The sequence below is a fragment of the Poecilia latipinna genome, unplaced genomic scaffold (genome assembly GCF_001443285.1).
Source record: "Poecilia latipinna isolate Pla-1442-1.1 unplaced genomic scaffold, P_latipinna-1.0 Scaffold60, whole genome shotgun sequence".
NCBI classification, from domain to species: domain Eukaryota; kingdom Metazoa; phylum Chordata; class Actinopteri; order Cyprinodontiformes; family Poeciliidae; genus Poecilia; species Poecilia latipinna.
Genome location: NW_015112676.1, coordinates 485,791 through 495,038, shown reverse-complemented (window position 1 = coordinate 495,038; position 9,248 = coordinate 485,791). Strand labels below are relative to the sequence as shown.

At 42.2% G+C, this 9,248-nt stretch overlaps 2 protein-coding genes across 2 annotated transcripts; one reads left to right on the top strand and one right to left on the bottom strand.

The window, feature by feature from the left end:
- The first annotated feature begins 662 nt into the window (after positions 1-662).
- On the top strand, positions 663-5,879 carry acod1 (aconitate decarboxylase 1). The gene is made up of 5 exons (XM_015056855.1): positions 663-1,404; positions 1,564-1,725; positions 1,891-1,980; positions 2,188-2,387; positions 4,130-5,879. The coding sequence occupies exons 1-5, from the start codon at positions 1,393-1,395 to the stop codon at positions 5,088-5,090; spliced, it is 1,425 nt and encodes a 474-aa protein (XP_014912341.1). The 5' UTR covers positions 663-1,392; the 3' UTR covers positions 5,091-5,879.
- LOC106962442 (ES1 protein homolog, mitochondrial) lies at positions 5,672-8,968 on the bottom strand. Its single transcript, XM_015056869.1, has 4 exons — positions 8,727-8,968; positions 7,295-7,466; positions 6,959-7,157; positions 5,672-6,132 (listed from the first exon to the last, which is right to left on the bottom strand). Exons 1-4 carry the CDS (start codon positions 8,922-8,924, stop codon positions 5,937-5,939), a joined length of 765 nt encoding a protein of 254 aa, XP_014912355.1. The 5' UTR covers positions 8,925-8,968; the 3' UTR covers positions 5,672-5,936.
- Positions 8,969-9,248: the final 280 nt, after the last annotated feature.

Genomic DNA, 9,248 nt, shown 5'->3' with positions numbered 1-9,248 from the left:
AAAAGGGGGAAGAAAAAAAAATTTTTTTAATATTTATTTAATTTATAAATAATAAATATATATTTTTTTTTTTTTTTTTTTTTTTTTTTTTTTTTTTTTTTTGCTTTATTACTTCTTTCACTTTCAGAAGTTTACAAACGTTTCCTCATTTGGCACCATTCCGTTTATGCTGAATAATGTAATTCAAATGTTTTGCATAAAGACATTTCAATCTGGAGAGACTCAGACGGAGAAAGAAAGCGATTAAAAGAGTTTAATGACAAAAATGAACATGAAAATAAACACAAAGTCCTTTGGCGTTCAGGCCCCGGCCTGTGATGTCGAGCTGGAACTTCGATAAGCTCGATAAACATTCCTGATGCTGCATGGGAATGTAATCCCCCCCGGGGCCTGTACTGGTGGCGGCGGTCGAAGAAGGATGTGGCCTGAGAGCCGGGAGCAGAAGGTGGAGATGGGGCAGAGGTGGGTTGATCGCAGCTGGTAAGCGGAGGAGACCGTGGCCAGGAAGTCCTTTCCTCCTGGAGCTCGAACGATGATTGGCTGAAGCGAGGCTTGACCCAATGCTGATAGGTCCAGGGTGAAGAGAGGGAGGCGCTGATTGATGAGGCACGTGAGGCTAAAGAGCCTTCCAGATTGAACTTTTGTCAAGACTCCATTTCACAACAGTTTGTTGGGAGTTTTGACCTTTTCCTGCAGTCAGAACTGGTGTAACTGAGTCAGATTTGTACGCTGCTTTGCTCAAATACGTACTTTCAGATATTCCCACAAACTCTCCATATGACTGAGATGAGGGCTTTGTGCTGACCTTGTTGTCCTTGAGTCATTTTGCAACTAATTTGGTTGTTCAATTAGTGTTGCGTCCATTTGGAAGACTTGCCCCCTCCCCCAAAAGCTTTAACTTCCTGGCTGATATTTCACCCATTATTTCAATATTTCCTCATTATCTTCTTTCCTTGTCATGCCCTCTAAAGTGTGAAGTCCAAGTTGTCTCTTCTTCAGCAAACACCCCCACAACATGATGCTGCCACCCTCGTACTTGACAGTAGCAGAGGATGTCCTCAGTCTTGCAAGTTTCCAGTTTTAGATTCCTCTGCCCACACAACTTGTCTCCAAGCGTTATATTATTATATCTAGAATTGAACATGCCATTTAAGAAGATGATGTTGACACTAAAACAAAAGTAAAACAACTAGCAGCACATTTCTCAAAACAGTCAACAGAATCAAGGATATGGAAACATTCAGTCATTGTGAAAGTACACACTTCTCATCAAGGGTGGATTGATGCCACTTTGGAAATTCGGCTAACCGGCCCTCACGCAGGCGAGCTAACTATAAAAGACGAGGACTCTCACATGTTCTGTCACTTCAGCGCCTGGTTGAGTATTTGACAATGCTGCGGAAGGTATCGCAGATTTCTTATACTCCGGATTTGCATTTTCTCTGCATTTTCTCTGCAATACTTTCTCAGCTTTTTATGTGTTTTGCTGTATTTATTAAGCTTGTTTGTTCTCAAGCAGCTGTGTTTTTTTTTTTTTTTTTTTGTTTGTTTTCAATTCTCCAGGGTGTTACTGAGAGCTTTGGAGCTGCTATCCATGCCCTGGGTGCCTCTCAGCTGACAGATGGTGTGATTAACAGGAGCAAAAGGATGATGCTGGACACCCTGGGTGTTGGGCTGTTGGGAACCCGGACAGCTGTCTTCAACAAGGTTCTTAAGTACAGCCAGGTAAGCCGAGACGAGTCAAATCATCCGTTTTCCTAATGTGAGCTACATTTACCCAAGTCCTGCTCTTCCTCACTTGACCTCTTAATGCTGAGATTTTGAGTAAAATCTGAAAGCGAGCGCCGCTGCTCACTAAAGATCACTTTTCATCCATTGGTCTGATTGCAGATGCTCACATCTGAGCACAGAAGCAGCATTTGGGGAAGATCAGACAGAACGCTGCCTCCTTGTTATGCCGCGCTCGTCAACGGCATCGCAGTAAGTTTCGACGCAGAAATGCACCACAATAGAAAGTGAACGCTCCACATTTTATCATGTTCCAGTCACAGCTTTTGCAACTGGTTTGTATTATTGTGCTGGTAAAATCTCAACAAAACATATTAAAGTTGCGAACTACTCATGCAAAATTTTGTGCATCGTACGATTTGTCTCTCTTTTGACCTTTGGTGACCCCTGTGAGTCAAGGTTCACTCCATGGACTTTGATGACACTTGGCATCCAGCGACTCATCCTTCTGGAGCCGTTCTGCCGGCTCTGCTGGCCCTGGCCGAGACGCTGCCCAGCCGGCCTTCTGGTCTGGACTTGCTGCTGGCGTTCAACGTTGGCATCGAGGTGCAAGGCAGGCTGATGAGATTCTCCAGGGAGGCTTACAATATCCCCGAAAGGTGGGAAACGTTTGGCATTATCTGAAACCATTAAGATTACTTTCAGATTATTCTCACCCAGTTGTAAGTGGATGAATCCCTGAAGACATGTGAGCCTTAAAAGGCTTGTATACCAGTTATTAAAAAAAAACTGAGTCATAAAAAGTGTATCAATAGTGCAGGAAGTTTTCTTTAATTATGACATTATAGTTTTGTTCACCAGGGATTACAAAACTGCATAAGTTTTTGAAACAATTCCATTTTTTTTCCGATTTTGTCATGTTGAAACCGTAACTTTTAATGGAAGATGATAGTTGTTTTTTTTTTTTTGTACAAATAAAATCTGAAGTGTATTGTTTTTATTCAGCCTTCCTGAATATGTACTTTAGACCAGTGTTTTTACACGAAGGGGCCGCCAGGGGGCGCTGGGTGGCCTCATGAAAGTTGGAGGAAAGATTGGGGGGGATGCAATAATATTAATAATAATAATTTAATCTAATAACTATTTTAACTGATGTTTTCGTCATAATTTCAGTTTTGCTTTTCAATAATTAAAAAAAAAGTAAGTTAAAATAATTGGTTTAAATGTTATTTCTGACACTCATTTTCTGATTAGGTGTCAGTCCAATTAACCAAGCTGCTTTGCTCCTCATGCTGGCGTAACAAGCAACAAATGGAAAAGTTTGTGACAAGAAAAAAAGCCAGAGAAACTGGTTATGCTGCAAATAACCATAAGAAATAAACTGTGGAAATAAAATAAAAATTGATGTGATTAGTATAAAATATTACAGATTTTCTTATAATCTAAAGGGGAGACTGTAATGAAATATTATATCATCTAGAAATACAGTTAGATATTTTCTGGTAACAAAATTTTCCACCACAGTAAAGTACTCATGACCACCTAACAGATGGTATGAGGCTGTATTTAAGCAGAAAATAAAACATTTTAAAAGTTGATGTTTCTTTATATATTTTGTAGCATTGTCTGTGGATTTTAAAAGGAGGCCCCTGGTCAGAGGCTAATGTGTTTTGAGGGACCATAGCAAAGAAAGGTCCTTCTTTAGACAGATTCAAGTTTTTTGTCTCTTCTTTTACGAGACAAAATGGCTCAACTTAAGTCAGATTGGGTGAAGAAATGGAGAACATCCATTTTCAAGTTTCCTCATTTGGTTTTAGGTGTGGCCATTTAAAAAAAAAAGAGAGAGAGAGAGAGAAATCAGTGTGCTTTAATCTAAAATGCTCTGGTTATGAGTCTCAGGTTGTTATTCTGCTGGGAGATGAACCTTTGCCCTAGTCTGGAGTGTTTTGCAACTTTTTTTCTCAGTGTTTGCCGGTGTTTTTCATGTTCCTGATAAAGAAAAGCATCTCTTCTGACCCGAAGACCTTTTTACCACACGATTGCTAGATACCCTGTGTGGTTTGTGGCGAGATGCAAACAATTTCCTGCTGCTTTCTTATGAAACCTATTGTCTGTTTACTATTTCAACAATCTTCTTGTCAGGTGTTTCAGCTATGGTTTGACATGCTGATGTGGTACAACTGCATGTTTCTACCGCTTTGTGTTAGTCCATACCGGTAAAATGCATCGTAGTATAGTTGTAACTTGACAAAATATGAAAAGTTTAAAGGTTTTTAATACTTTTGCATTTAACTGTATTTGATGTATTAGCTTCTCATGAAGTTTCAATGGTTTACGAGCACAGGAAATTGTTGTATTGTCCACAAACATTCTAACTTGGCCCTTTGTTGCGAATCCTCAGGTTCCACCCTCCCAGCATAGTTGGAGTGATGGGGAGCGCCGCGGCCTCCGCCAAACTCCTCGGCCTGTCTCCTTCTCAGTGCAGTCACGCACTGGCCATCGCAGCCTCCTCTGCTGGGGCGCCTTTGGCCAATGCCGCCACTCAAACCAAGCCCTTCCACATAGGGAACGCAGCTCGGAGAGGCTTAGAAGCTGCCCGGCTGGCGCAGATGGGACTGGAGGGAAACCCCTCCATGTTGGACATGGACGTCGGTTTGGGAGTTTACTACAAGGACTACAGCCCTTCCACGATGCCAGACTGTGCCTCTGGTGCCTTCAGGTGGATCCTGGAAGATCAGGATGTGGCATTCAAGCGGATCCCTGCTCACCTGGCCATGCACTGGCTGGTGGACGCAGCTCAAGCGGCCCTTGGGAAGCTCCAAGAGGCGGCCTGGAACTTTGACCTCAGCCAGATCCAAAGGGTCACCCTGAGAGTGCCTCCATCCAAGTACATTAACTGCCCCTTTCCCACCACGGAGCATCAGGCCAGGCACTCCTTCCAGTTCAACGCCTGCTCGGCCCTGCTGGACGGCAAGGTGACGGTGGCTTCCTTCGACCCAGCTCAAATTAACCGCCCCGCTCTGAAGGAGCTCCTTTCTAAGGTTGAGGTGAAGACGCCGGGGGACAACCATCCCAGCTTCGACAAGATGTACTGCGAGGTCCAGATAGAGACGGCTCAGGGAGAAAGCTGCACAGCCAGATGCAATACCTTTTACGGCCACTGGAGGAAGCCGCTGAGTCAGGAGGACCTGGTGGAGAAGTTCATAGTTAATGCTTCGTCGGTATTGTGCACGGAGGGAGTGGAGGGAGTGATTGATGTGATTGGGAACATTGAGAAGGTGCCGGAGTGCTCGGTCTTGGGCTCGTATCTGAGAATGACCAGCAACACACTCGAGCAGGTGTACAGCACAAGAATGATCTGAGTAATTTAAAGGGACAGTGTTGTGCAAAATATACTCAACGTCATGCTGTAGCGTTATTCCCTCTTCAAAAGCATACCTGAAGTGTTGCTTTGATTTTTTTCATGAATGATTGAGGAATCCCTGTGGTCTAAACAATCGCTGCCTTTTTTCACCCTGACCAACTCAGCTCCTTCAGACTAGACAGCAGCAATTAGCAAACACCTGAACTGAGCATCTACTGAGCTAATAAAAGGAGTTACTAGCTATATGATGAGATGCTGGTAAAAACATGAACAGAGGAATGTTGTGATGATGCTAAATGTGCTGGAAAGAGCAGGAGCTTCTTAAAGAGACAGAGGCTCGATTTCAAGGCGCTAAATTGCAAAGTCTAATTTCTTTTAAGTCATGCTTTATATATACATAATCGTTTAGGTGAAGCTATGAGTTACTTGGTTGTACCATAAAATGGCCTAGAAAACATAACACTGTCTCTTTAAAATAATGTATTCCATAATCTTGCAAGAAAATGTAAAATGTAAATATTTATTTTCTGTTGCCGGAGTGATTTGGGTGAAATAAATTGAACTGCAAAGCAAGTTTTCTTTATTGATCCTCAGAAATTTAATCAACAATGACAGTGTTTGAATACAATGAAATAAATCCTTTTTTTTTTCCTTTTCTTTTTTTTTTTGGTGAACCAAAAATTTCAAACATGATGACCATGTCAGAACTATCCCCAAAAAGCTAACATTTCAAGAGTATCTGTTTTTAATCAAGTTTAAATCTCCTTGTTAACTCAGCAGCTGTCTATAAAAATAACTTGGCAAATCTACACTCCGACATTCGTTTCTGGGTTCTTCTTCCGAATCAGGCCATCTTCAAGACGCCCTGCACCATGGAGCCGATCCCGTCAAAGATCTCGTGGATAGGAGCGTCGCACATGAAGGCGCAGGTGGTGACCAGCTTGTTCTTCTCGTCCACGTGGCTCTCGCCGACGCCCTTGCTGACGTGCTTGCAGCCCAGCTGGTTGATAGCGTCGGCCGTTCCCGCCGTGTCTGGATACCTGAGCAGGAAAAAAAAAAAAGAGTTACTTGCTGCATGAAGCGACGGTTTAATCGTCAGACCAAACTTTTTCCTTTTTTTTAGCTAAATACCAGAATTTTTTATTTTTATTTTTATAAGTTCTAAGTGCTTTAACATAAAAAGCTGTGAAAGTGACTGGTCATTACAACCATCCTTACATTTGGACTAGAACGGCAGAACCTTGTAAGCCTGAGATTAACCACTCAAGTCTGCAGAAAATGTCGGATGGATAAAGTTTCTCCTTTAGCTCAGTGAAGGAAAAAAAATGAATTTATGCTGCAGAAAACAACCCACAAGATCTTCCATAATGGAACGTCTTGGTCCTCTAGTCTCTTCTTTCATCAGCAATATTTTCTAGCTCAACTCCAGCTTCACCTCAGATGTTTTGATCACTTCTAAAAGTCTTGAAAGCTTGAGTTTCATTGACACACAGTCAGAGATGAAAACTGCTATGAAACGGCGTGTGTCATGAAATCCATGAGTACAAGTTGATTACTGTAAATGATCGTTTGCCTGACATTGCGAAACCAACCCTGCAGCATTTGCACGTTCCCTGAAAATGCTTCCTTCCTGGTTAACGTGAAAAATCGGCATCCTGCCAAAACTCTAGTGGTGGTGCGGGCACACTGTTGTGAATGTGCAGAGGAACTTGGGGTGAAGAGAACTGCTCAATTTCTCTTTCATATGTAGTTATGAGAAAAGAGAGAATTTTTTTTTTAGCAAACCTGCAGTTTCATTAGGGATTAAGGAAAGGCATTTGCTTCATTCCGCTAATTCCCACCCGGTCTGGAGCGTTCAAGACTCACTTGCTGTCCTTCTCGATGCCGACGGTGACCTCGCAGCCCGGAAGCACCTTGGCTGCCAGGACGGGCGAGATGCAGCAGAGGCCAATGGGTTTGCTTTCGCTGTGGAACGCCTGCAAAACGGCCTTCACCTCGTCGTTGACGGAGCAGTCCTTCCCCTGCACTGCCCACGTACACAGGTTCTTTGCCGCCCCAAAACCACCTGAGAAACGACAAAAAAAAAACAACAAAAAAAAAAAAAAACAGGGAGTTACAGCACAGCTTTCACTTCCACCGCCCACTGTAACATCTGTCGGGAGGGAACTGCAATCAAAGAGACCGCAGCAGCGGTGGATAAACCTGGGAATATGATGGCATCATGGTCTTTGGCACTGAGCTTAGACAGATCCTGGATGTTCCCACGGGCGAGTCGTGCGCTCTCCACCAGAACGTTTCTCTTCTCCTCGCAAGGTTCACCTTTCAGGTGATTGACCACGTGCATCTGGTCGACGTTGGGAGCAAACATTTGCACCTGGAAGCGAGGAAAAACGGAGAGGAAGCAATTTTTATCAACAGAACACAACCAGCATTGCAAACTGAAAACTATACGAGTAAAACTACGATTTTAAAAGAATAAAGGATATCAGATTTCTTGAGGAGCTTTTCATATTCTCTTGTTTTAAAGACTGATATTTTTAACGTCCCAGCAGCCACTGAATGCAGCATTTAAACATCTGCGCTGACTGGAACACCCAGAAGAAAGAGGAAAGTCAACAATATGCAATCAATGGTTTTGGGCTTTTAAATATGGATTTGAACCATTCTTTTTCCCAGATGGAATAATTACACAGTAAAATTAAGTTTTAAAATGGGTTTATTTTCTCCAGTCTATGCACGGTAAAAAATATGCATGCATGTTTAAAGCTACAATAACAAACACTAATATTTGAATATAAACTTTGCATCAAGTTTCAGTAAAACCTAACTTCAGGCATAATTCTGCCTGAACACTCTTTATTAGAAACGGTAGAGGACATTTAAACTGGACTTCACTGTTATATTAGAGGTTATTCCAGATGATCAATATTCGATTATTTAATCCATTAGAAAACCAGTTTTTAGTGGACTGGAGGGACGAGCACACCCTGTGGTCCGCTCAGCTGCTCTCTTAAGGCATTGCGGAGTATTTTGATTCTGAGCACTTCAGTTGCCAAACCAGGCTGTGATGCTGCTGTACATGTCTGGACTTCGACAACAATATGTGAGAATAAAGACTAAGAAAGTAGTCCCTGTTCCAAGACTGACCTCTTTAAGATTAACTGAAATTTTGAGCAAAATTTCTTCTGGAGAAAATTTCTATTTTGAGCCACTTGGCTACAATGACAAACAAAATGTTTGAGGCGGTCACAGAATCTTTCAAACTGGGTTTTATTGATTCTCCCTTTAGTGGAGAACAATCTAGTCCCGTTTTGAAGAGTGTTGTAGTTTGTTTTTTTTTTTAAGCTAGAGCAGGTTAAATTTAATTTTGGTGAATATAGTGGAAATCGCTCTTTCGCTTTAGTTCTCCTAATCGGAAGCTAATTTCAGCTTCCCTAATGTCACTCAGTATTCCTGAACAGGTTATAGAGGTCAGGTCATTTTCACGCAGATCACATCAGCACTGTGTGTAATTCTGACATAATGAATCCTTCTGATTGACTTCAATATGTGGCAGAGTGACTAATTCATACTTTCGCCAACTTCACTCCTCAAACCACACAAAGGTCAGATCCTGCAAATAAAGCAGACTTACAGTGGCACCTCCTCTGCTCAAATGGACCAGAACGGCCGAGGCCTCATGGATTTCACTTCCATCATAAACCCCGCAGCCCGCCAGCACCACAGCGACGCGTTTAGCCATCTGGGAGGAATAAAAGCTTTTATTCAGAGTCTGGACCGTCCTGAGAGTCAGCAAGCTGCGACTACTGTGCTGGAGAAGGCTGAGCAGCATGTCGGACGGCCCCTTTCTAACACTGCTTCCTCTTCTGTGGATTACAAGGGGCGTGAGATAGTGTTCGGGCACGTTAGCTCATTAGCGCCCTCGTGTGTTTGAACAGGAGCGTCACCACGGTACGTTTGAGAAAATATCCAAAAAGCATAATGATTTTTGCTTTATCTAAACACAATAAAAAAATTATAAGCAAGCACTAAAATAAGTTATATTCCTACTTTATTAATTTGGAAAAGACACTGAATTTAAAAATAATGTGTAATAAAATACAGTTGAATTGTGCAGTGAATTTTGAATTAAGCTTTAAAAAAAGTTAAGCTTGAC

Coding starts and splice junctions, on each gene's coding strand:
- LOC106962442 (XM_015056869.1), bottom strand. CDS start 8,924: ATGCTGCTCAGCCTTCTCCAGCACAGTAGTCGCAGCTTGCTGACTCTC. Junction 7,158..7,294: donor TGATGCCATCATATTCCCAG/GTTTATCCACCG, acceptor GTCGTTTCTCAG/GTGGTTTTGGGGCGGCAAAG. Junction 6,133..6,958: donor GGCATCGAGAAGGACAGCAA/GTGAGTCTTGAA, acceptor TTTCCTGCTCAG/GTATCCAGACACGGCGGGAA.
- acod1 (XM_015056855.1), top strand. Junction 1,726..1,890: donor AGGTTCTTAAGTACAGCCAG/GTAAGCCGAGAC, acceptor GTCTGATTGCAG/ATGCTCACATCTGAGCACAG. Junction 1,981..2,187: donor CGCTCGTCAACGGCATCGCA/GTAAGTTTCGAC, acceptor CTGTGAGTCAAG/GTTCACTCCATGGACTTTGA.